Source organism: Taeniopygia guttata, chromosome 5 (assembly GCF_048771995.1).
Source record: "Taeniopygia guttata chromosome 5, bTaeGut7.mat, whole genome shotgun sequence".
Taxonomy (NCBI): Eukaryota; Metazoa; Chordata; class Aves; order Passeriformes; family Estrildidae; genus Taeniopygia; species Taeniopygia guttata.
Genome location: NC_133030.1, coordinates 32586726 through 32613411, shown reverse-complemented (window position 1 = coordinate 32613411; position 26686 = coordinate 32586726). Strand labels below are relative to the sequence as shown.

The 26686-nt window shown below is 39.8% G+C and overlaps 3 protein-coding genes across 32 annotated transcripts in view; 2 read left to right on the top strand and 1 right to left on the bottom strand.

The window, feature by feature from the left end:
- Nucleotides 1-8716, top strand: part of GPHN (gephyrin) — a 269956-nt gene extending 261240 nt beyond the window's left edge. For all 29 annotated transcript variants that reach the window (XM_030275515.4, XM_032748478.3, XM_030275514.4 and 26 more), the window contains 5 exons: nucleotides 773-846; nucleotides 3457-3521; nucleotides 4781-4884; nucleotides 6038-6134; nucleotides 7709-8716. In XM_030275515.4, the coding sequence (XP_030131375.2) occupies nucleotides 773-846; nucleotides 3457-3521; nucleotides 4781-4884; nucleotides 6038-6134; nucleotides 7709-7842 (474 nt within the window). In that variant the 3' untranslated portion in view covers nucleotides 7843-8716. The remainder of the gene's footprint in view (nucleotides 1-772; nucleotides 847-3456; nucleotides 3522-4780; nucleotides 4885-6037; nucleotides 6135-7708) is intronic.
- On the bottom strand, nucleotides 6578-26599 carry LOC116808444 (uncharacterized). The gene is made up of 5 exons (XM_072930649.1): nucleotides 26519-26599; nucleotides 25524-26222; nucleotides 20248-20327; nucleotides 18010-18091; nucleotides 6578-7896 (listed from the first exon to the last, which is right to left on the bottom strand). The coding sequence occupies exons 1-4, from the start codon at nucleotides 26597-26599 to the stop codon at nucleotides 18037-18039; spliced, it is 915 nt and encodes a 304-aa protein (XP_072786750.1). The 3' UTR covers nucleotides 6578-7896; nucleotides 18010-18036.
- Nucleotides 25749-26686, top strand: part of PALS1 (protein associated with LIN7 1, MAGUK p55 family member) — a 55413-nt gene continuing 54475 nt past the window's right edge. The window contains exon 1 of one of the 2 annotated variants that reach the window (XM_012574203.5): nucleotides 25749-25887. The gene's annotated coding sequence lies outside the window, so the exon portion shown is untranslated. The remainder of the gene's footprint in view (nucleotides 25888-26686) is intronic. The other variant, XM_030275509.4, reaches the window with a different exon arrangement.

Sequence of the window (26686 nt, the reverse complement as noted above, 5' to 3'; positions counted from 1 at the left end):
AAAAGGGCTAACTGCCAGGGAGTTTCAGATTTACTGCTTTCAAAGTCTGTGTTCACAGATGACTGCTATGGCCCATGTCTTTAGCCTCACTAAACACAACAGATAAGGTACTACGTCTTTAGGCACAGCTATTGTCAATAAAGAGTAAACAAATCATTCCATTTGTTTTAATAACTGGATCAATTGTGTTTATACAAAATCATTTTGCTTGAACTCATTCACAAGCCACACACAGTTTTTTCTTTCTAAGGAATGTTAAACCTAACCACTGTGAATTAGACCATTAGACCCAAGAAATTACAATAATTACAGTATCCTAGAAAACTCTGCTTTCTACAGTACAGTATTGATTTCAAAAGCAGTAGGAGATGTCTAAATCTACAACTACATAGCTTCTATGGCAAAATTTAAATAACTTGATTATTTAAAGTCTTAGCTTTGAATCGCAAAAGTTTTTTTCCATCTTTGACATAGAGAATGTTTTAGTAGTAGGTATTTGTGGTGTGCTCTAAGATTCTGATGCTGCAGATGAATTTTAAGGAAATATATGTCCTCCTGGAATAAGGTTTGGCACCTAAATGAGTCTGTTCTTTACTTCTTCTTTTCCAAAACATTTTCTTTCAAATGCTGAAAATTCCCCACTGGGCTGTAGCACTTTCAGGATATGCAAATTTTCATCTTCACTTGTTATTAATTAATTGCTTTGAATGCTTAGATGATGTAAATCCACTTTGATGTTACTTAATTTTTTTTTTTTTTTTAAATTAAACAGGACTATCTTAAACAGGTGCTGGATATTGATCTTCACGCACAGATTCATTTTGGCAGAGTTTTTATGAAACCTGGGTAAGAAATCTTTCTGCTTAGGCAGCCTAGATGGAGGCTACATTGGGCCAAATATCCTAGTGAAGTGCTTCAGTAGATTTCATTTTTCCAAATATACTATAAACCACAGGATAGATATATGTGGGAAAAGCAGCAAAATCAGTGCTCTTCAGATTAGTCATCATCTTTATGGGTGAAATTAACTGGAACAGAGAGAGTATTTTTATCAGTAAGATATTTCTCTGATAGCTGTTGCAAATCAGGTTTGCGGACTGGTGGGAAACCAGCATAGTATAAACATTGCCACAGCCTTCAGTGTGATCACAGAGCTCACATTGACACTACCATGAAATAACCAGGATATATAAGGACATTAAATGGACAGTTTGCTTAAAGAGTATCTCGTTTCACTTCAAAATTTGCTTAAATTATATTCCTACAAACAGTTCCTTGAGAGAGGTGGAATGATAGCTAATTTACAAAGCTTTGTCTAATTGGCATATTGTGCATAGTATTTTTAAAGTAAGCAGAGTCCTTTATGTGTTTAGTATGCCTCAGAAAACTCTTTCAGCATTGCTTTTCTGTGCTGTGGCACTGCTCATCAGTGAGTCTGAAAGTGTGCTCTGCAGAGAGAATGAAAATCACACATACTGAAAACAGAGAGTTCCCTTTTCTTCACAGAGCAAGAGCAGAAAGATGTCTGCACCTCTGCCCCCCTCCCTATAGAGAGCAGTTTGTTTGTAAGCTGGGTCAGAATGGTCCAGCTACACAAGATCAAGCACAGCTTTGCAGAATGATTCCCTATAGCCCAGCACTGTTGTCAAGGAGCAGAGCTGCAAGTGGGTGTTTGCTGTGAAAACAGACAAATACTTTCACTGTCTCTGCATACAGTCTGGTAAAGAACTGCATGTGGGCTTGGTGCTTGTGCTGCTCCTACCACCACCTCCTTTCCACAAAAGGAATGACTGAGGCTAAAAGCTTGTTTCTTCCCGTGGTGGATGTAGCCCAGGCATGGAAATTGCTCACTGCTTCTGTCATACTGCTACAACCGATGCAGGGAAGTCCCAGAAGCAGAATCTGCACTCCAGTCTCTGCTGCTGACAAAAATGGATAACTCGATTTAGAGAATTCAGAGTATTAAATTCTGGTTCTGGCTTACTTGTAAGCGAACATAATTTTTTCTCCTGGTGAGTCCTCTGTAGACCTGCAGCAATGAACTTTTAATAACTAGCTGGAAAAACTTCAAGAAATGGTTTTTTTCCCTTAAATGTCCCTTTTGAACTTATGCCACAAGAATGGTATTTCTTATTGTTACCAAAACATTTGCTCATCAGTTCTTACTGAGAATGTAAGCACTCTCTTTTTCATTAGCTGTAGTGGAATAGGAAATATTGTTTCTTGGATTTTATTAACTGCATCTTAAAAGATTGTAGATTGTGGTTACTATACTGGGAAAAAAATCCCTTGACTAAGTTTCAAGAGTGAAATCAGAATTTGTTGTATGCCTGTATTTGATGTGCTTCATGAGTGCAGAGTAGTCTTAGGATTTACCATCCCTCTACTTGGTCTGAAAGTTGCTGAGCTCATGTGAAGTACTGGAAGGTTCTACCAGTGGTGGTGCTGAAGTGTCATACAAGAATTCAGAGTTTCCAGTAAATATGAATTAGCAATTCAGGTTTTTGTCCATTGGTTTGGTTTTGCACTGGTTCTAACAGTCGGAGGTCTGGCACATAGTTCCCATCATGTTAGAGGCATTTTAAAACAGGAACATCAAACACTAACTTCCCCTGGTAAAATAGGATATTGATGAGTCTTTACAGATACAAAAGTGCAGTAATTCTTCAAAGTTGTAAACGGTCATCTGCTGACCAGGTGGTAGTGGTCAGCTTAAGATAAAACCAAGGAAACTAGCCTCATTATTGCTCCTATGGTATAATTTCTAATGTTTGTAAGGATTATACTGACATAAAATCCTTATTTCATGGATGAGTCCCTTCTGTTTGCCAGCTATATTCTTGAGCTGTCACATTACTGTCCTATTTGTGTAACAGTACTAGCCCTCACAGCAAGTCACCAAAGATCACTGAGCAGCTCTGAAAGGCAAGAAAGGGTTCTTCATTGATAGACCTGGGTGTCATCTGGCTGCAGCTTTGCCTGTGGTATCTGAATTTGTTCATCTGCAGACTAGCTGCTCAAAAATACTGCTTCCTTGTAGTACTGTTGTAGAGAGTGGAGTAAGAGAATTAGGTCACCGATGATATAATAAATTGGAAACCTTTATATGAAAAACAAGTGCAGCTCTGTAATTGCATAATTCAAGTAGCACTTCATTGTTAATCGGCTTCTAGCATGAAGACAAAATTTAAATTTTTGGTTACTAGTTCATTTCCTTTTAGATATTTCCTCTCCAAATTTGTGTACTTAAAACTTCAGAGTTGAATATCAAGAAAAATTACTCTGTCACTATAAAGAGAGGATTATACCTCCAGAATAGAATGACCAGCAGGTTCTAATGAACTGCTAAGAGAGATGTCCTGTTTTTTTTTATTTTCTTTTCCAAATGTTTTAAATAATACAATAATGTTCAGTCAAATTCTAATGCAGGTATTAAATAACTTTCTTTTTCCATAGCCTGCCAACAACTTTTGCAACTCTGGATATTGACGGTGTAAGAAAAATAATCTTTGCGCTTCCAGGTAAGATGTTTTGTGGATTACTTTTGTTGCTGTGCATAGATGACAGACATGAAACAGAATAGTGACACTTCACAGCACCTGTGCCTGATGTTGGCCCCTAAGAAAGGTACCTTTAAGATTTTCTCAGAAATTTCCAGAAGCTATGGACTTACAGGGATGTGCGAAGGAGTTCTTTTTTGTCCTTGTCCTGAGAATTTTCTGGTCTTAGGATTTCTTCCATCCAACAATTTCCTTATATTTTTCATGGGGATGTTTTTTCCTACAGCTCCCTGCCCCTTCACTATAAATACCCTGTGGGTGTAAGTCAGTGCATCCACTCTGACATACTGAAAATTAAGACAAAAATAAGGGAATGCCAAGAAACATGTCACAGAATATTTTTGTTTATCATGCTCATGCTGTGGAACCAAAAGAGGGCAGCACGGCTTCAGGACTGCTGGCTGTGTGCCCTGAAAAAGCACTTGTTTAGAATAAAGATTTCCTTATGGATTTCTGTCCTTCTAAATGAGGAGGAATTTATTTTATTCTTTTTGCTCTGGCTTTCCATGAATTTTGACTACACAAGCAATCCTGTTCTTGATAAGCTGGTGGTTTTCAGATGTATCTCTAGTGCTTCTACCCTTTCTTACTTTAGCTGCTGCACTACATTTTCTTACAGGGGAGAGATCAGTGGAGCATCCATCTGATAATAGTATTTATTTTAAAACTGTTGTCTAGGGACATCCAGATATGAAAGACAGTGGTGTTTGACAGGTGGTCATACACCTCTCTTGTGAGTCAACAGAAAATATATAAATCAGTAGGATTCTTCTCAGAATTTGTCCTAAAGCATTTTGCTACTCTGTTAGGGAATTGAAAGTTATTCTTCCCTTGGTGTCTGGGAACCATTAGTCATGAATAAACAGCCCTGTGAGGGTAGAGCCAATAACTATGCACAATTAACTCTGCTCCAGCCCCAGACAAATGTAGGCATAGTACAAAGGTAGCAGAACAGAGGCAAATGGTGAAACCTGGGGAACATGGAGCAGTTCTGGTCAGAACAGGACCTCAGCACACATCATCCAAAGTGTAGCTTTCAACAAGTGGACTTGCCACATGCCCCTTGCCACACACCACTGCAGTCTGTACAGTATGAAGTGCATAGCATGGAAAGCTCTGTAGAGTCCTTTAAAGTGAAATTGCTATAAAACCTAAGTTCACTTTCAGCATTTCAGAGTAAACCAAGAGGGCATCACCACCAACTATTCTTTGTCCTGCAGGCAATCCTGTGTCAGCTGTTGTCACCTGCAATCTCTTTGTTGTTCCTGCTCTGAGGAAAATGCAGGGTATCCTGGATCCTCGGCCCACCATCATCAAAGCCAGGGTAAGAAGCTTGTCCTCTATTTTAAAATTCTCAAGATGTTGAAACACAGCTCTTTGGGCTCTGAAAGACTTTTGTGGAATCTGAGCCCTGGACTAGTTCTGGCAGTGGAAGGAAATTCACACAAATAGAGGTACATTCTCAGTTTCTGTTAATGGTAATACTCAGTAATTTTTTAGAGTTAGATTGCCATCTAATGGAGCAAGATATATAGATGCAGAGACAGCCATTTGCCAATCAGGCAGTTTTTTAAAAAAGACATTTGTTTTAGGCTATGGTAAAATTTGCAGAATCATATGTGAATATCTAGAGCTGGATAGTTCTGTATTAGCAATAGAAAATACAAACTTTAAAGCCTTTTTGTGGAGTTGTTTATATAAAAAACCCACATGACCCCCACCCTAAGCAATATAAATTCCTTAAACTCTTCCCACTTTTCTAATAAATCATGGATACTGTAACTCTATTTAATATAGATTTAAGGCATGTTATTATAATGTCTTCTTCTTCTGTTTTTTATTTAAATAAAGTACCAAGGCATATATCAACTTTGTACTTTTCTTAGTGTTCTTGGCTATGCACTTTTCTCTTACAGCTTATCCAGTGTCTCTCTTTGGCCTTCCTCAAGCATCCAGATTTTATCTCACAGCAAAAATATTCTAAAAGAGAGAGCAATTTGCAGTGACCTTCATTTTTGCATGTATTTTCCATTATGAGCTATTGCCTGTATGTCTTTTCATTTCAAAGATTGGCCATTTTCCTTTTGTCAGAGATAGCAGGAATTTGAATGCAAATACCATTTTTATCTTTATGTAATGTAATCCAAAGAGACCAGGCTTTTTTTTCTAGAGAAATACTACCTGTAAACTCTCACTAAAGGAACAGTTTTGGAATATTCCACTTAATGCATGTAGACTCCTTCAGATACTTTGATATTGTAATATCACAGTGGTATTTCCTTAAATACTAGTCTCTTAAATACTGCAGTCTCTGCCTTCTACATTTTTAATCTTGCACTAGACACCATCTGACCTCAAAATGCAAGTTTTTGAAAAGATGTTTTTAAGAGAAAAACAATTGAGCACATTATTCCATTATCTTAGACAGTACAATATGAATGCATGACATGTTCACCCTTTCTTTTTTAATCCTACAGTTATCATGTGATGTAAAATTGGACCCCCGCCCAGAATATCACCGGTGCATTCTGACTTGGCACCACCAAGAACCACTACCTTGGGCACAAAGTACAGGTCAGTGCCAGTCAGACTGACAGACACTCACACACAGCCTTGCCCTCCTAAAGATGTGTCTGGGAACAACCGAGAGTGTGCACATGTTTTTTTCCTAGAACCTACTTTATGCAGACTGATTTGCTCACACATTTGTGCACATGCATATACATACATTAGTACAAAATTCAGTGCTGGTATGGCTTGTCAATTTTAACCATTAAAACATCCCTTATTTTAATAACCTGCCTTATACACAAACATTACATGTGTATACTTGCATATGTGCATACACTCCTTTTTATAAACATCCACTAAGCTTACTTGCAGTCAGGCACATTTGCTTTCTTTTGTGTTGTGCATGTACTAAACAAACACAAGCTGGGGCAGAGGTAGGCTTAATACAAATAAGTGTAATTTTTGCTGAACTGGAAAAGCAGAAAACATAGCAGAGGCTCAAGATGTTCTTTTAAGGCATACCAAGGATTTATTAGTCATGTTTGCCACCTAGGAATACTTCTGAATACTCAGCTGCAGTTGAGGTAAATACTAGATTTGAATACTGGTTTAGCCTATATACTGCTAGAAAGCCGACTGTGACACTTTTGCAAGAGATTTAGGTCCTTAAACAACTAATTGTCTTTTTGCTACATCCAAATTGTTCAACAAAAAGCACTATATATGAGTCTCCACAGGGAAAATATTAGTTCTGTTCTGGGCACCTCAGTACAAGAAAGTCATTGAGGTGCTGGGGAATTTCCAGAGACGGGCAGGGAACCTGGTGAGGGGTTTGGAGACCAAGTTCTATGAGGAGTGGCTGAGGAAGGTGGGGTGTTTAGCCTGGAGAAAGGAGAATCACAGGAGCTCTTATCACTCTCTGTAACCACCTGAAAGAAAGTTGTAGCCAAGTGGGTTGGAAACAAGTGACAGAACAAGAGGAAATGGCCTCAAGCTGCACTAATGGAGACTCAGGTTGGACGTCTGGAAGAATTTCCTCTTGAAAGGGCTGTTGAACATTGGAACAGGCTCCCAAGGCAAGTGGTGGAGTCACCATCCCTCAAAGAGTTCAAGAAACAACTGGACATGGCACTTAGTGCTATAGTTTACTTGAAATGGTGCTGTTCTGTCAAAAAGGTTGGACTTAATGATCTTGGAGGTTTTTTCCAACCTAAATTATTCTATTCAGAGAGAATAGAGTTAATAAAATTTATTCTAGAGGAGGATATTAAAAACATTCTAGACTGTGCTGATTTTTACATTTGTATAACTGGAATAGGTGCACAAATTGAAAAATAAAGTAATTTTGATAGTATTAGCAATTTACTAGGACAAGATACATGGTACAGATAATGTGGAAGGCTGGATAGGAGAGCAATCAGCAATGAGAGTGATGGTTTTGAGAGCCAGTGCAGTGAGAGGCTGCTAAATCTCCACAGAGTTGTTTCCATCCACCTTGGAACAGCAAGATCCCAGCTCCATGAATAAGTTAGCCACATAAACATTTTCATCATAACAGCTTTGGTTTGTTGCACCATGTTGCGGCATTTGGAACTAACTGAAGACTCCGCTGAAATTGTTCTGCCTCTCTCCTGTAGGGAATCAGATGAGCAGTCGTCTGATGAGTATGCGCAGTGCCAATGGACTGTTGATGCTACCTCCAAAGACAGAGCAGTATGTGGAGCTTCACAAGGGGGAGGTGGTGGATGTCATGGTCATCGGAAGGCTATGATGTCACCAGCAAGAGCGAAGCTTTGATGCATGTCCACATATCATTGACTGTATCCTGTAATATGCAACGGCACAGCTAGTTTTTCCGATTTGGATAAAAGTTGATCAGTATAGTCAACATCTTGAAATATATTTCAAATGGAATTTAAATAAATACCTTTTAAAAAAAAACTTTAAAACAAATCTTAACAAAGAAATTTATTCTGATTATATCAAAGCAACTTTTTCCTTTTCTTGCAATTGCTTTGTGTGTTCAATGCTAGTTCTAATAGCGGTAGCTTTTAGTAGACAGCAGTAGGTGCCTGCAGAACTTGTGTTTTTTCTCATCTTTAAGATACAACTACTTACGCTCTTAAAACAAGGCTGTCTGCTTATTTATACTAGCGTAGACAACACTTGGATTTCCCTTATTAGTATGCTTCATAACCGCTTCACAGAGAGCTTCTGCTTGTTCTTTATCTTGTATCTCGTGTTGATGTGCACAGTGCCAAAAGCAGAGTGGCTGCACTGGGAACCCGATGAAGCCCCGAGGTTTTCTCACCTCGCCGCTCATTCAGGGATGTCTCTTGTCCCAGCAGCCACCCAGCTCAGTACTCTTGGGCAGTAACTGGATACCTTTTATTTCAACAAACAAAAAAATTGCTTCCTTAAGTGCTGACAGCCTTTTTAACCAATACATTTAAAAATGTACAGAACTAAAAACTAAAAAAAATCAAAGACTGATCTTGTACAGATATTAGTGTTACCAGCATTCATGTGGAAATTAAATGAGCAAAGAAATAAAACTAATGTTAAACAACTCTGTACCATAACATTTTCTGTAATGATACTGAAACTTAAATGAATAAAAAAAAATCCTCAATCATTATTTAAAATTTCACCTGTTCAGCCTTGTTGTTTGAAACAAAATAGCAGTGATTTGAGAGGGTATTTGGGGTGGGGGAAGAGTGTAGGGAGGAAGAGAAATAGTATGTCCAATCTAGGGCTTTCTCTCATGCACAGTGTCATGCGTGAACTGAAACTACAGAGTGAGCTCTCTCTCACACCTCCCAAGGGACAACACAGAAGCAGCACTTGGAGGTGGGGTGAAGTTACAGTCAGACTAATCAAAGCTGGAGAATACTTCTTTTCGCCATATAAATTGCATAGCATTTGCAAACTCTTGTGCTGCACTGTCTGGAATTTGATAACATGTTCTTTTTCTGTTTTTTTTTTTTTTTTCCCATGAGATAAGGACTTTTCAGCTCCCAACAGACTGTGTATTTTGGTAGCTTCACTTTTCATCTGGGATTAAGACCATAGCAGTGCCCAACAACTTGTTTCTTTGACTTCATGGGTAAAATGCTATCCCATCAACTCCGTTTGTGAAGCCAGGGCATTTATCTATAGTATTTTTTGAAGACTTAGTCAGGGAGAACACAGAAAATTTAAATCCTGACTGCCACAGTGAACTAGAGCTGTTGTGCTATGATAACTGCAGAGGGCATCCCTCTAGGCTGGTTTTAAAACCAAACTCTGTCTGCTGCTAAATTCCCTGCGTGGGCCATTGCAAATGTTGGAGGTAGGTAGGCATATAGTGTATTTAGAGGCAATCAAGGGATGGATTGTTCATAGAAACAATTAACACAACTTGCTGATCATAGGTTTTTTGTTCTGGACTATGTGTCCACATTTGTGATCTCTCCATATAGCAGCAGGGTGGTACCAAATTAAATTCATGGATGGCTCTTTTTACTGTACTAATATTTTAAACCACAGAAGGAAGAGCGGGGGGTTAACTCATCTCTGAGAAATAATGCAGAACATTGGGTATTATAAGCATATCTATTATAATGATCATTGCAATGTAGTTAAGGGTTATTATAGGTAGAATGTGTAATGAAAATCAGAAGTTTATAAAGGACACCAATAACATACGACTCACTAGCAATCAAGTTCAATAGTTGTTTTAAAAGGTAGAGTCTACTCCTTGAGTACATGCATTTGATACATTTGGATATAGAACTTTGACATTTTCACACTCTCCCACCTCTATTTCCTCAGAGGAAATACAAATGAGGAGTCAGAGCCCAAATCAGGCTATGTTATCAAGCAAAAGTTGGGGCTGACAGTTAATGATTCTTATACTCTTACCTGACAGGAAACTAAGAACAACAAGTAAGAGTAGATGTTGAAATGCTGAAGCACAAAATTTGCCAAAAATTTTATTTTGCCTTAGCTGGCAAATTGAACCTATTTTTTAATATTGGGGGGGGGGGGGGAATCATGAAAATTATCTGCCATTTTTGCTGGCACTTTCCATACATTTCTAATAGACTTTTATCCCAAATAAATTCAGTAATATATTCCCAACCTAACATTTCTTTTGTGAGGGTATTTTATACATTCCTAAAATTCCAGGCAAAAAAACTCTTTTCTTGAATGCTTTATATCTAACAGTAGTCTCCATCTTGATTCTAAAGCCCACTGGTGTTACTCCCATGTAAAAGTTGAAACTTAAGGCCTACAGGTTAGACATGGAAGATCATTTCTGCATGTACTCAAAAAAAGCAGACTCCTCTAGGAGAGGTGGACAATCAGAGTCACAACTTTTGATGACAAAAAGTTTGTATGGGTAGAACAGCTGTAGCAGCTAGTGGTCATTAAAGCAGCAATCTGTAGAACAAGTTATAGCTTCCTATTCCTGTATTTGGTCCATAAGTTGCAATTAAGTGCCTTATCCTCATGATGAAGAACATGATCTCTAGCAACTGTAACCCTTCACCTTCCTAGTGCCAGCTGGTCTCAAGAGACAAAGCATAGCATTTTCAGCATGATACTATCAGCAGCTGGATTTCCATATTTACTCCAAGTGAAAAAAGCCATATCACACTGGTGCTTCTTCTGTGTTTTCTTAAGGGTTGTTTTGGTTGGTTATTTTCTTTCAAACTTGACTGATGTTTTCTAGTAAATCTATTCTAGCCTCTATTCAAAGATGAGTTGTCATGCTGGATTTAAAGTCAGCATTGAAATGCAGGCAAATCTCAGGTAATTTGTGGGGAGGAAAAGCCTGCACATTTTGCAAATATTACAACCTCATGAGCTGCTGCTAGCTGCATGTTTTCTGGAAGGGCTCAGTGACTCATTTTCAGCATTAAATTAAGACTTGCTCTTTGCATTTGTGCCATATTGCACACAAGCTGATAAAGTTCTTTGAATATAAAGCCTTCAAAAGGTGATGCACAGAGGCTCAGTAGCTCTCTAGTTTTAGACTGATCTGGCTCAGAAGACTTGCTCTATCCCAGCACCATATAGCAATAACCAAGCATGCTCTGTCCCAATGCAAGGACTTCTGCATTTCCATCGACCCAATTTGTGTTTAAAAATGCAAGCAACAAAGTAATTTTTGCAGAGTTAATTCACAAGCAAAACTGAAACCTTATTGTACTCTACTAACTCTGCAGATTATCTGAGCATACCATAGAATACAAAGGTATTACCCTGACCTTGATAACCAGGGATTAAAAAAATAAAGTTATTTCAAGAAAAGAGGAAGATAAAATGAAAGGTAAGTATATATATAAATATATATACACACATATATATTAGCACACAAAAAACTGCCCCACTGGACTGACAAGGAAGCATGCAAAGTGGTTTTTGTCAGTACCTGGCATTCTCATGCAGACATTACTATGGCCCAATACAATATAACACATTAATGTGTCTGACAAGAGTCTTTCCTATCTAGGTCCATCTGTTACGGCAAAGTAACCACTGACTGAGTCATTTTGAAATGTTGTGCTGGTTGGACCACTAAGGGGGACCCAATTTTACGACCATGTACAGCCTAGACCTTGGACCAAGAAGCCAACACGGACATTTTCAAACACAGCTCCCTACACTGGCAATGTTCACTAGCAGGAGAAGCTTCTGTGTTAGAAACTGCTCAGAAGGAAACAAAGTAATGCCAGAATCATCCTTACACTGTGTAGCCTGTGCACTTTTAGAATTTTTTTTTTCAAATTGGCCTTCTGCAAAATACTGGCCAACAGTTCATACCTCCAGAAAAGTATAAATGTATGGCAAGGAGATACTTATCCAGATTCCAAAATTTACCCCCACCCTATGTTTGTGGCAAAAACTCCCACATTTTCACAGTGTGAAGCAGCATCTCCTGTGTTTTATTCTGAATCTGCCATCTCCTACTTCTGTTTGATGCCTCTTAATTTTTTTGTTGGAGCAGATAAAGAGAAGTCACCCTCACTTTGCCACCCATAATTTTATAGATGGGTATCTTCTGAATTGAATGTCTTAATCTATGTAGTCTGCCCTTTGTGGTCACAGACCATATGCAAGGGTCTGTAAATTGGAGGATCTCTATCACAGATTCATGGAACCATCAACATTGGAAAGGACCTTCAAAATCATCAAGTCCAACCACCAATGCAGCACTGTCACTACCATCCTTAAACCACATCACCCATCCCTGTTGCTCCTCTTTTACCCTTTTCATGTTTATTATATTCTGTCAGAAACAAGATCAGAACTGCATACATATTAAAATGCACTCCTGTCTCGTACTAACCACATCATGATGACTTCTGTTAGTTCTCTATTTCCTAATATATTTTTTCTTCAGTATTTCTGAATGATATGTTTTTACAGATTTTAGAAATCTCATGCTTTATTGGTAATATTCTTATTTTCTTAAAAGAGATGACCTTAAATTCTTATGCTTTATTGGTAGTATCCAACCTGGAAACAGTAATGATAATTACAGTTTAAGAAAATAATTTCCTCATATGAGTAACTTTACTTTTATCTGTGTTAAACTTCCTTAGTGGTTTTAACTCACTTCCACTCAATTTTGAGCATTCCATCTGCAGTTCTTGCTCCTGGTAAATTAGTATCTTCCTGAAATTTAGTTGCCTTCAGTTCAATTTGATAATGGAGACTGCAGTGATAACCTCCACTGAGGATCTTTTCTATGTTTTGTGGAAAGACCTGCTTTGGTGGTTTGACAGCTATGCTGTAATATTGATGTTTTACCTTATTGTGCCTGATCTTTTCTTGTGGTTTCTTGCCAGCTAGATTTCTTGCTGTTGCTGACTGCCTCTTCAGCTATGCTCATTTCAGCTTACTGTTGCATTGCTTTGGAGAACTGCCAGACAACCAGTACCATCCTCATGTATTCATTTAGGTGCTGCAGAGAAAAAAAAAAAGAATTTGGCTTAATATTTTCCTATAGCTTTCTTGTATTTGGATGAAGCTACCAGAACAGGTTTGTTCATGGTCAAGGCTGGTGATCAGTCTCCAGGGATGTGGCTCTGCAGAGCTTTGTGGCTTCAGGGCATGGGCTGCACTCAAGAGAATGAGCTTGGGGAGTTCTGTAGGCGAGTGAACTGGAGCCAGTGCTGGTGACAGCAGGTTGGTTGTGGTGTACTGTGCTGCCTGCCAGGACTTTTGTGTCAGAGCTACGTAGCTATTCATCACTAAAGATATTGAATAATGAAAATTAAAATGGCCTGAGAGATATTTACCTGCCAGTCTTAGGAGGGAAAGGCACACATGCAGATGCAATGGTACTTGAGCCCATCTAAAAGATAGCTGACACCGTACATCCATGACTGACTTTCTGTAATTTACTCCCTAATGGCCAAATCCGATCAATTTGCTCAATGTGTTACAAAAAGCCAGAGAACAGAGCAGAAGATAGGATTTAATGTGCTTTTGGCAGTCCTCATTGCAAAGGAATCATGCTGCAGCTTTCTCCACTAACTGGATTTTTAATTAGAGGTGGTGACTAGGGTTAGATTACAACAAAAAGCAAAAACAAAACAAAACAAATTAAAAAACCCACACACAAAACCAAACAAAGACAAACTGCAACAACAAACAAACAAACAAAACCCCCCAACCAAAACAACAACAAAAAAAGCCAAATTGACAGTCCTTTGTTAGGGACTGGTATAAAAGCAGACACACTAACAATCACAAAGAGAATGGTGGGTGGGAAAACCCAAATAACACCTGGCCCAGGCTTCTCCCAGGTCCATCACTAGCAGACACAGCAGACGACACAGATGCAGTGCAGTCAGATGCCCATTCAGAGACTTCTTAGCAAAGTAGAGTACGTTCTTTTTACTTCTACTCCCATCTTCAAGAGCAAGTTTGTCCAGGTAAAAAGTCCTTGAAATGAAAGCATTTAGCATGCTAAAGGTAAAATTACTTGCCATTATTACAATTTTTCTTTTTCTTCCTCGGCTCAACAGGTACTCCTCATTCAGTTATTCTCACTATTTCTTTTCTGTCTTTACTATACATATACGGATATATTTCCCTTCTCTTATAGACTCACTCTGCTGACATTTTAAAGGCAATAGTTCAGAAACCTGGCAATAGCAATGCTGCAGATTAGAGAAGGACAAAGATTTATGTTTTCATTTTCCTTTGTGAGGCCCTACTCCTTCCTGTAGCAGCAGATAGAACTGTTGTAGCTGAAAAAAATATGGTTCTGTGCTACCTCATTAAGGTTCTTAGCCACCAATGGATGTTCAACCTAGTCAAAATCCAAGCCAGCCCTTCCCGGGCAATCTCTCACCACTTGTAGATTCTCCTGCCCTTGCAGGCAGTACAACTGCCTCCCTGCCTGTAATCCAGTACTGGCCAAAGCCATGCAGAACTCTGGCAACAGCCTACACTCCTACAATTCTGCATTCACAGTGTGTCTAAAATATGTGAATTCCATTTACGTGCTGTACCTCAACAGTGTTTTTCAGAGGATTTCACTCCCTCCCTTTGCGATAACTATGACATCCTTTGGTCTTACCTTGATTAATTAAATTTTGCATTGTTGATACACCTGCAGAATGTTAATGAGCTATGAATCTCCTTTTTCAGGGTACTTTATGATTTATTCCTGCTTTATTTATCAGACCTCATTTACTACAAAGAAGGCAGCTGCTCTAACCAATGAAGCCAAGAAAATAGCTAAATAGCTCCATTACTGATTCATACACTAAAATAAAATTTAAAAGTAGCCTTTGATCTTTTTTACATACTGTGTCTCACATTTGGAAGGCGATTCTACTAGACATACAGAAATTTAATGCACTGTCCTCCTTCAAATTCCTTCTTAGGACACTTTTTCTCTGATGCCTGTCAAAACCAAGCTCTGACAATGGTACATAACATGCGATTTCATTATCAACTTAATCATATGATTATACTTACTGACTTATTTTTATCTTCTTGTATTTTCTCATTTTTTCCCTTTCTGTAATTTCATGTCTTACACCTTAATTACCTGGGATATTTTTCCAGTCTGTTTTAGTACAGCACTTAGCAGGATCCTGGTTCAAAACCATTAACATCATAGTAATGCTAGAAAGACAGTGAATCATCATAACAGAGTCTGATGATTCACTGTCTTTCAGTGTCTCTTTCAGAGATTCAGATCAGAGTCTCTTCCATCATGTTTATACAAGGAGAAATTATTGATTATAGTACTCAAGAGGTTTCTGACCACAGCAATCACATATCCAATGTTTTGAATCACACAAGATGAGTGATTTGCAATCATCTTTATCCTTATTCAACTTCTTTCCCTTATTTTTATTTATGCATACTCCTGTTTCATTATTCCACATTCTCCTCTCTCCTCACCAATCCAGCAGATAAGCTCTAGGGCCACCAATCAAAAACACTATGAAATCTATTGGTAGTGTAGTCTCTGATAGACCATATGGCAAATGTCAGCGTTGATGGAGCTTTTATTTTTTTGTTCAGATTAATCAAAAACAGAACCCATTTGTCCACAACTGACCCAACTGTGATCACTGATCTCTGTGCTGTCAATCCCTGTTCACTAATGCCTAATGTGATGCTGACAGCATGCCAATGTTCCCACAGGAAAGTATGACAAACTTCTGGAAACTCTCACAGTGGCCATCCCACATGAAATATGTGGAACTTCCCAGGTGAGTTAGCACCAAGAAGTGTTAAATATTTCTATTAAGATTAAATAAGAAATATTAATTTATTTCCCATTTCCATGTACTGTTTTTCTTCTTTTAAGGGTGATTTTATTAACAGACCTTGTGACCATGAGAGAAAAGCCAGCTTCTCTGGGCCTCTACAGAGCCCATATTTACACTAGCTCTTTGTCCCAACACTAACACCATAAAGTTAGGAGAAACAAATTTAAAACACAATTATTACTCCTGTAATAATTTCAGGCCAATGCTACCCACATTCATATAGATAGAAAATTACTACTAATATTTAATAAACCTTCTTCTAAATATATCAAAAGCTGAAAGCTGGTAGCAAGATTGGGATATAGGACTCTGAGGAAATAAGACAGTAGAATAAGGGCATTGTAGAGACAAGAATGCAGAGAATGTAAAAAAGTAAGTAAAGGAGTTATAAAATTTCTTAGCTGATATTTTCCTGCTTCAACTGTACTTACAGAGCCACATTCTTTTGTTGTCAAAGACTAGATCCTTTACTAACTTCTGGACATAAGCTGACCTGACATCAATGTCAGCTCCTGCATGTACAGCAGGAGCTGTACACTAGCGATCAATCACTAGTGATTCAATATAATAAAGATCCAGAACTAAGATGTCTTATTTTTTCCAGTCATACTTCCAGCAAAGTTTCAATAGCTTGAAATGTTGGCTGTTACTCTCTATTGTCTTCTCTGCTTTAATGATCTTCCTTCACACACTTCTCCATTTTGCTAAGTCATGAAAATATGGATCAGCTCTTGTCCTTTTTTGGGCACATGTTGTTATTGTGTGGTCCTCCTCATAGCTGGGCTTTATGACTGGATTTCCTTTCGTATTATTACATCCTCCCTGTTTTCATCCTGTTTAGACAGAAATCCTTCTGTCTTGGAAGACTTACAGGTATCCCTACCTCAGCTACTTGAAAAAAGACAGAAAGATTTTAGTAGGGACCGGTGCCAAAATCTGGATGGGCGGAGAGCAAAGCTCTTATCTCAGTTTCCAAATAGGAGCAAAACAGAAGAGCAAAAGCACAGTAAACATGAAAACTAGGTATGTATGTTTGGAAAATGAATCGAATGTATTTAGTTTCTTTCTACTGCTGACTTTGAAAAGTAAAATGTGTCATATTTTTGTCTTCAGAAAGTATGTTATTGCAAAACATTTTCAGGTTTACTGTAGAATACAGGTTGTTGTTTCCAGACTTTGGTTTCTCAGATAGGTGTTCAGGGCTTTTGAAAGACCATTTCAGCAATAAGTCTTTGGGTTCACAAAGATGGGCAATCAAGGAAAAGGGTATGAATATTCGGTGACTAAAGTGCCAGTGGTCTTGAATGCTGAAGGATCTGCATACAGATAGTTTTGATTTAGACTCCCAGTATTTGAAGGAATCATATAGTGTGAGCCTCACTCGATGTTTTCTTTCTGGCCAAAATCAGCAGTATGTTCTGGCACCAGAAATCTGTCTTTTCTGTAACTCCTGCACTGCCATATGCACCCTGGCTTGTGCAGAAAAGGAGCAGATTTTTTTGTCAGTGCTGTTGCACAAACTAAGCAAGCAAAAGTTAGATGGCAGAAGGAAATGAAAACTGTCTTTTACATAAGCATCTGCACGACAGCAAAGAACAAGGCTTCACCACAATCACTTCTTAAGCTACATCTACACATCAAGTGATGTGCTCAGATGTGTGCTATGTTCAGATGTGTCATATATAAGTGCAGTCCACAATATTCAAATATCTTAAATGTGCCTGCACCTGAAAACAAGACTTACTACGTAATTTACCAATACATGTTTCTACTGCAGACAGAAAAGAGATTAAAATAGCACCTATTTCATACTGATCCTGGTAGATAATGACATTACTAGGGTAAGGCTTATTCCTGAGTTTGTTGGCAATGGCAACAAACTTTTTCCAGCTTTTATTAGGTCAAATACAATGAAGCAAAAAAGTGGGAAAATAAATTAGACTTCAGGTATGACAGTTTTTCTGATATTTACTCACTTCCCTATTGCTATTCCAATTTAATAATAGGTAAGAGAAGCTGAAACTTCATGGGTTGTGAGTTCTTTAGAACAAATGTTCCTATGTACTTATTGCCAATAGATCAGCACTTGGTTGGCTAAATTATTAGAAGATACCCTGTGCTCATTCCCTGCTGTGATTACCTCTCACCTTCCAGGGTTCAGTGGCAGGTTTGTTCTAGAAAGGCCTTGCTGTTTGACTTGTTCGGCGGATGGCAGCCATTGCAACTCCACTGCAAAACAGATAAAATACAGCATGGTGGAAAGGTTGAGGAAGCTGCAGACCTACACCAGTTCAAAGAGATAATGTTGGTCCATATCGCCTCTTCCAGTGTGATGTAAGGCTTTCCAAAACCCCTTGTCTGAGCTTGAATTTTATCACCAGATAGCATGTCTGCAGTGTCCTCAAGCATGAGGTCTGCCAGGCTCATATTTCAAGCAGAATGTGAACCTGTTTTGAAGTACTCTCCACAAAGTCCTGTTAGGATAAGCATTAGCACCCTTTCTGACATCCTGCATTTTTGAACAAATCTCTACAGACCATCTTTTTATCTGGAACAAGTAGGCACCTAAAGAAAGTCTTCATTAATGTCCACAGTTCCTTTCATTTATATTTCTCCATTTCTTGTTATCTATACCTGCCAAGGAATGACAGAAACAGAAGCCACTCAACTTATTGATGCCCCTTAATTTACATCTAAACTCATCATCATTTTGCATGTGACTGAATCAGCATGTAAACTTACACATTAGAAGCTAAGAAGATGAAAATTGTACAATGTTGGCAAATTCATTATATGGATTTTGAATATTCCTATATAGAATATTCCTATATAGACTAAATCTATTTATATTAATCAGAAACTAAAATTTTGATAACACAAAAGTAATAGCTAAGCATGATTTCATGCCAAGATATGCTGCATATACTAACTAATAGAATGCAATAAATTTAAGATTTAATTAGGAACACCTCCCTCATAAACTAAACACCATGTCTGGAGAAGCACTGCACACTGCCGACAATAATACATTTATTTGCATTCAAACAACCTGTCTGGAGGCAAACAACAGGCAATCAGAAATAACCTTATCCTAAGGAAAAAAATTAAATCCATCAAAATATAGGGATCAGACACCAAGAGCGATTGTTCTTATGAGAAATTATATTAATGATATACTCTGAATTGTTGTTAAGTAAATGTATTTGCCCCTATTACAAGTATGTCATAACCCAAGATAAGCTGATGAGACAGGACTGAAGAATTAACAAACAACTTCCACAAAGACTTACTCTCTGCAGTGGTAAATGTGACAAAAGTGACCACAAAGCCCATGACATTTGTTCTGAAGTAATTAATTTAGCAAAACAAAACCAGAATAACTACTCTTGAGCACTGTGCTTCTCCTGACTGACTGAACAGGTAGATACGGTCCTTTAACTGCAGAAACCGTGATCACTGTGCTGACTAAAAGTGTCACTGACAGACCTTGAAGAGGCAAGGTGTGGCAAAGGAGTGCTGTCCCATGCAAATGGAGCCTCTATTCAGCCTCAGCTTACTGGAATACCAGCTGAAATGCTCTCAGGCAATGCTGCAAAGAATAAACAACGTCAGAGTATTGTGTTTCCCAGACTACAACAGTGGGAAGAAGGACGAATTGCCTGCATTGCAAATGTAGTAAAAAATACCTCTTAATTGCTGTGCCTGGGGCAAAGAAAAATAACATCAAGGATGCTTGCTGGGTTACATACCAAAACAGTCCTATACTGAGCTGATTCAGTAGACTGGTATGCAGTGCTGGCTCACTGAGCCAATACAGTCTATCAGCTCCCATGAAAGAAAAATTACCGCTGGGAGAATGACAGTCATTGAAGATCCTGCAAGCAGGAGAGCTATCAAGCATAATGGTTTTGACTATACTTTTTAGGAAATATTGCAAAATTGAGCAGTATTCATGCAGTATATTCCAAAGTATTTTTTCCAAGTTTCTGGCAAGATGCAGATTCACGAGAACAGTGTGAAAATGGCACTGTAGTTTATAGGTTTATCCAAGGTTAATGAAGACCATCCATATAGCTCCACATAGCTATGTGGAAAGGATTATTCTGCTAGTATCAAAACAACTTTTTCCGTCCTTAAAGACAATTGTGTAGCTGCTACTGCTTTCTTAAAGGTATTAGGTAGATGAGTTTTTCTTATGGCATATGACACATCTGCTGTAACATATGACAAGAATATCATGGTGCTATTCTCCATAATTCACTATCACAAATCAAGCAGCTATGCCTCCATTACTTGAAGTGGTAAATGAAATCTACTGGCATTTTATAAGGAAGACATTACATTGGGATTAGCATTGACTTCTGCAAAGGGACTGCATGCCATACCTGAATTTCCTTTGTGCCATGAACTCCAGCTTTATAGCATGTAATGAAATGACATACGAAGGATTTTTCTGAGCATGAGTCTCAAAGAGAAAAAAAAAAAAAAGACTGGTCTCAGTTTCAGAATATTTGCAATAAAACTTACAGAATTAGGGATCCAAATAAAGCAGATTTTGAGCAACAATTAAAATTGGGGAACAACAGACATGCTGGCTAGCAGTTAATTGTCCCAGATGTTGTCTATAATATGCTGAAAGAAAGCTGAAAAAACAAAGGAATATTCAACCAAAGGTTTTAAAAAGAACAATTTTGAAAGTGATTCTGCCTCATGCTGTATTCAGATAGGAATGTTAAAGGTACAGAACAGGTAAGCCACAAATCTTCTTGTGTCAGTAATTAAGGGAGGGGAGAGTTATCATGCTGAAAGTCAAACTGAAAGTCTATACCAAAAAAGATTAATAAAGCATAGCATGGAAGATTATTTCAGTGAAACGGTTAGAAAAAGGGAACAAGGAGAATTATGATGTTGTTTGTGTATGTTTTACAGTATCTTACATCTGTCCTACTGTACATCTAGTTTGCATTCAAGAGAAAAAATTACTGCATTACAGGTTTATAGAATATGTGAAGTATAGTGTCACACTTTTGGGTGTTATCTGATCATGCTTTTACACTGCAGCATGATCAGATAGGAAGCTCTTGTCTTTAACATAATTACCACTACTATGCTGCCTTTCAGGAAAGAGGATTGTATCTGGGAAGAATCTAAAAACCACAGAAGTCTTCTTTCAATAGGATTTACCACCTAAGTATTTTCCTTAGGCAGTATCAACTGCTGAAACTTTTGTTAGTTCTTTTTGTTGGTTCTTCCCCTGTTTTCTCACAGATCCCTGAGCTATCTCATAAGTTGTTATTTCTTCACAAACAGAGGAAAAACAAGAATCAGCAAGCAGATACAAAGAGAAAAGATAATCACTAATTTGAGTAAAACTTAGTAGGGGAAACAGTGGAAGAAGGATAATTTTTATTGCCTGTTCTTTTTTTCTGGATTAAAAATAGTGCCCCAAAGTGTTACACTAACAACCTCACTTCCAGTTTTTATTCGGGGCACCCATGTTCTGGGAACCATTCCTATTTCTGAGCTTAAAACCTCACATTGAGGGATGGATAGTACTCCCAGATTTAAGACGTCTCTTCTGGAGATTAACCTTTTCCTACAGCTGAACTTCTCCTGGGTTTATGACCCTACTCATAAATATTATGACCTTACTTGGAATTGTACAATTTTTTATCTGAAGGATTATAAGGAGTGGCAGAGGACACTAGAAACCAGAGAGGAAGATGTTCTGGCTACCCAGATGAAACTGAATGCAGAATGAGGTTATTCAATGGAAAAATTCTAGATGCTATCAAAAGGAAAAATGTAGCTACATTTGAATCCTTAGTATTTGTTGTCCTGAACAATGAAAAATGTTGAAATGAAATTGGATTCCTGTAACTGATTTCAAAATTTAGGGTGTCTGTTGCTGGGTTATGGAGACTGAGAATTCTACTTTTTTTTCCTTGTTTAATGCAGAATTTGCCTTATGGACTTTGATGTTTTGCACTCTTCTTCAAAACATTAGATACTAAATGCAACCAGCCCTACATGTGGACTAGTGCTGCTGTTACATTCTTTCAGATGGCTGGGGCATGTGTCTACTTAAGTGTTAAAACAATCATCAAATTTGTAGTCAGGAGGTATCAGATTGCTGTAAATCAGACTGGAAAGTTCACTGAGAAATGCTGTCATTTCCCCAGCAATATAGGGAGAATATATAGACAAAGTCTGAGCAGGCAGGAGTTCACTTTCATTCATATTCAATTACAGGTGACATTTAAATGTGATAATCCAAGATATAAACTATCAATATCTGAAGGCCAAGGGAAAAATCCCTGTGAGGTTCTCACAGACAGGAGGAAAAAAAGTCTATTTCAATAGATGTCAGCCATGAAAGTAGAGAGATAAAAAGAACAGTACATAATTTCTCAGAGCTGTGCAAGAATTAAAGATCAAGAAGAAAAGGGTAATCAAGATAATAAAAGAACTAACCAACCAACCAAACAGCAGAAAGGTCAAGAAAGAGAATGGAATACAGAGTGTGGCATCAGGCAGACAAGAATGCCTCAGGGATTGCATAAAAATGTATTTTGGCAAATAAAGAGGGATGACACCAGCTTGGAAAGGATCCAAGGTGGAGTTAGAAGAGAAAGTACATCTGCTGTAGAACTGATGCTCCATGAGTTTAGAGATAAAGAGTTTAGAGATAAAGGGGAGGAGAGTTATGGGGCAGACAGATGGGGATTACTTCTCCAACCCACTGACATAAGCACTGTGGCCAGTGAGGTCCTTCTGACAGCACTGCTTTTTTGCAACCCTCTGTAGAACCATTCATAGATTGCAAAGCACAAATATAGTTAAATAGTGACATAAAAAGGAGTTATCTGATCCCTTGGTGATTTTTCATTTCCCCTCCAGAGGGCAATGGTTTCAAAGAAAACATTTTGTTCTATGTTAGGCTGATTCCTCAGCTTGAGTCAGAATTTATTTTTTCTCTTTTCTATTGATTGCAATCAGCCAGATTTAGATTGATCACAATCTGCACCCTGCTGGTAAACAGTGACACTAATTCATGTCAAATTCAATTCATCAAAGATGAACATTTTCTTTGTTAAAAAATATTTGTCTGTGGAATTAATGCATCAATCTTAAAAATAAAGTTCTATAATAAATAATGTTGCCTAAATACACTGGTTCTGCAGCTGCAACTAGGCTTTAATGTTTCCATAATGCCAAATAGCAAAAACATAGAAAAATTATTGTCTAAAATTAAAATGTTCAAAGATCCAAGCTCACAAAAGGTATCACTTGGGTATTTATTTTTAGTTCCTTTCTACTTAAAGATAATAACTGAACACTTTGAACAAGAGATGGAACAGAAAGCTTTATACTACTTTGGTAAGTAGTTTTCTCATTTCCTTTAAAAGCTGTCTTTATAGATCCTCATATGAAAGAATAATCAGCTAAAACAAAACAAAGGAAGATTAAAAGCTTTGATCTTCCCAATCATCATTCCATTGTCATTCCTCATCCTCCCATTCACCTTCCTTCTCTGTATCTTTTCAATTTGAAGATTTTGTTAAATTTAAGCTAAAATGTTTATTTTCTCAGAGTAATTTCTGTGTTCTCAGCATTCCACCAAACAGCACCCACAGACAAAATGAACCATAAGAGCTGTCTATTGAAGTGATTCAAAACAGAAAGGTTATCTGGGTCCTTACGAATAATGCTGCTGATCCTGTTCTCTATTGTGAATCGTTTTCAGGTATGACAACTTCTTGGCCTGACAGAGTACTTTAATCTGTTGGATAGAATTAGCCAAGCACATCTCATTCAAGTACCATTTGAATGGATTTGCCAGCTGGGCACGAGCTAATATTAGGGCTTCTGTGATGCCTTGTGAAAGCCAGAGGGAGGAGATTGGTTACCAAAGAAACAAACAGATCTTTAAGCAGATATATCCAAGAGATATTCCAAACTCAGTCTTAATCTGGTCTGGTAACCCCTTCTGGCAAAAAAAAAAATTAAACTTCAGCTACAAGTACAAGACAGGAAAGGACGGAAATGGAAATTCTAGAACTGATGAGAATCCTTCTTTATTTTATGACAAATTACACACCATATTGAAGAAAATTCCCTTATCCTGGCTTAAAAAATAGCTGCTGGACAACATGCAAATTGCAGGCAATGAGATTTTCTGTGGAAAGGAAGTACAAATGCTATCAGCTGAAGGAAACTGTAAGCAGAATTTGTGTCTTTTTTTGTCTGACCATTCCAACCTTGGACATAGAAAAGAGTTCAACAGTGAACAGATAACTGATGAACCTACCTACTTTTTGCAGTCATATCTTCTAGGTAAGTATCACATTTTGAAAACCTCCTTTGGTTATAAGGTCCTTTGTCAAAGTGCTTTCTAAGAAAGGGTTCGTGTGAACTTCTATGAACCATGTTCATATGAAAGTGAGAAGAACCACACTTGGTGCTGTTCAGCCACAAATTACCAGTGTCATGGTTTCCCTCTCTTTTTTATTTCCCAAGTAAATAATTCTGCAGTCCACTAACATCTGTATCTCCTGCAGTGCTCGAGTTGTGTTCACTTGATGCAAAGGCCCTCAGTATTGGTCAGAACAAAAACAGATGTTAAATGCACTTACAAGGCATACTGCCCTGGGGAGTTTGAGCCGCACTGTGAAAAGGTAAAAGGCTTTCAGACTTTCCTCTGCAGGTAACTGGGCAGGACATACCTTATTGTATTAAGCCTTTTCACAGAGTAAGAAAATTAATCTTTGTATCTCAGTGTTTAGAACTGATACAAAAGAAAACATGATACATAGGGTACCATTATAGAAAGTATGGATTTCACTGTGAAGAATGATAGAGTTAAATTGCACAGATTTTTATACAGTTAAACTGAAGCAAGGAGAGATGGACGAAAGCAGGTATCTCTTTAGGACTTCTTAGTTATCTAAGAGAGCCTTTTTTTACTAGTCTGGTTACACAGAATATTTCGTCTAATGCCTTGAGCAACGATCTAGGCAGGCTAGCCTGAAAAACCAGGGAAGTGAGTGCAGCTTGCAGCTCCAAGTCAAACTTAACTGTTGTGCGCTAAAATGACGTTTCCCTGTTCCTGAAAAACACAGCCAAGGATACAAACAACCCGGTAAAATTACTTGTAACCTCTTGTTTTCTTCATTCTTCCAGACAGAGTGTTATGGGCGCCTTCTATGCCTCAGCCTCCCAGGCAGAGTGGACTCTCGATGAGATTAAATACTTTTTTGCCCACACAGGCTCCAGCCAGGCTGGGGCATTCAAGCTGGGCTGAGGATGCGGCAGCAGCACCGGGGGAACGGGGGGATGGCAGAGAGGGTGGAGGAGAAAGGGCGGGGGGCGGCAGCTGGAGCTGGGCGAGAAGGAAGGAGCGAGTGGCCGGGGGAAGCCAGGTCTGCCCGGGGCACGGGCTGCCGTGGTGGTCCCGCTCGGGGCGCAGAGAAAGCCGCGGCAGAGAGACGGGAGATGACGGCCGGAATGAACTGGACTGACATGGGGCTGCCCTGGGAGGCGGGGGAGTCACCGTCCCTGAAGCGTTTAAGCAAAGACTGGCCGTGGCACTCAGTGCCAGGGTTCAGTTGACAAGGTCACAGGTTGGACTCGGTAATTTCAGAGGTCTTTTCCAACCTACTCGATTCCGCGATTCTGCGAGGAAGGAGACACAGAAGCAGCACCCCGTCTCACGTGTCCACTCCACCTGAGGGCAGCCCCAAACCTCAGCCCCGACCGCCGCCGCGGCCTCTGAGGCAGCTGCGCTCCCCGCCCGGCCGAGGCGGCCGTGGGGCGGCCCCGCGCCTGCGCGGCGGGGCGGGGCGGGGCGCTGGGGCGGGCACGGGGCCGGGCCGGGCCGGGCTGGGCGGCGGCTGCGCAGCGCTGCGGGGGCTGTGGCCGGACGGTTCCGCGGGCTGGGCGCGGGGACGCCGCGGGACGCTGGGGACTCCGACTTCCAGCCGGCGGCAGGGCTGGAGCGTGTCAGCGGCGGAAAGAGACGGACGGTGAGCGGAGCGCCCGTGCCCGGCGCGCGAGCAACAGGTCCCGCTGCGGAGCCGCGAGTCGCGTCTGGCCGGAGCCTCCCCCGCGGCCACGGCGTCCGCGCAGGCCCGGGGGTCTGGCCGGCCGAGACCGGGCGGGACGGCGGGGCACAGCCGGGCTCGGCGGCACTCGGGGCTCGGCCCCGGTCCCCGCACCCCGCTGGCGGTGGCCCGGGCTGTACCTTGGCCGCGGGTCCCGGCCGGGCGGGGCGGCCCCGGCCGCGGCGGCTACAGGTGCCGGCGGCGCTGCGGGAGCGCGGGGGCCTCCCGAGAGCGGCTCCTGCGGCTTCCCTGCCGCCCTTTCTTGGGGTGCCTCCCGGAGCTTAGGCCCAGGAGTTGTAAGAAAACCTCCCTCACTTGGCTGTGTGCTCTCTCTGCGGACTTGTTAAGCGTTGTGTACGAGTTTAAACAATGAGGGGAAAACTTTAGGGCCCCCTCCTGTGCACTTCTGATGCTCTGGCAGCTCTGTTTGGAAATGATTCCTCTGTGAAGTTTTTGCTTCGTATGGGTTTATGAAGCTTTGCGGAGCTAAGTTAAAGCAGGTTGAACGTGAGCGACTTCCAGCGTGTTTTACAGTCAGCAGTAGTTAGCGCACGTCCCGGTTGGAGCGGCTCCGTTTTCCCAGAGCTGTAGTGGTAATGCTCCTGCGGTGCTGCCGCTTTCCTGGCGGAGGCATCGAGGCTGTGTGCCGGGAGAGAGAGACACTACAGCCAGGCAACAAAGAACGCGGTGACTGTGAGCTCGGTGAGGCAGACCGCGGGAG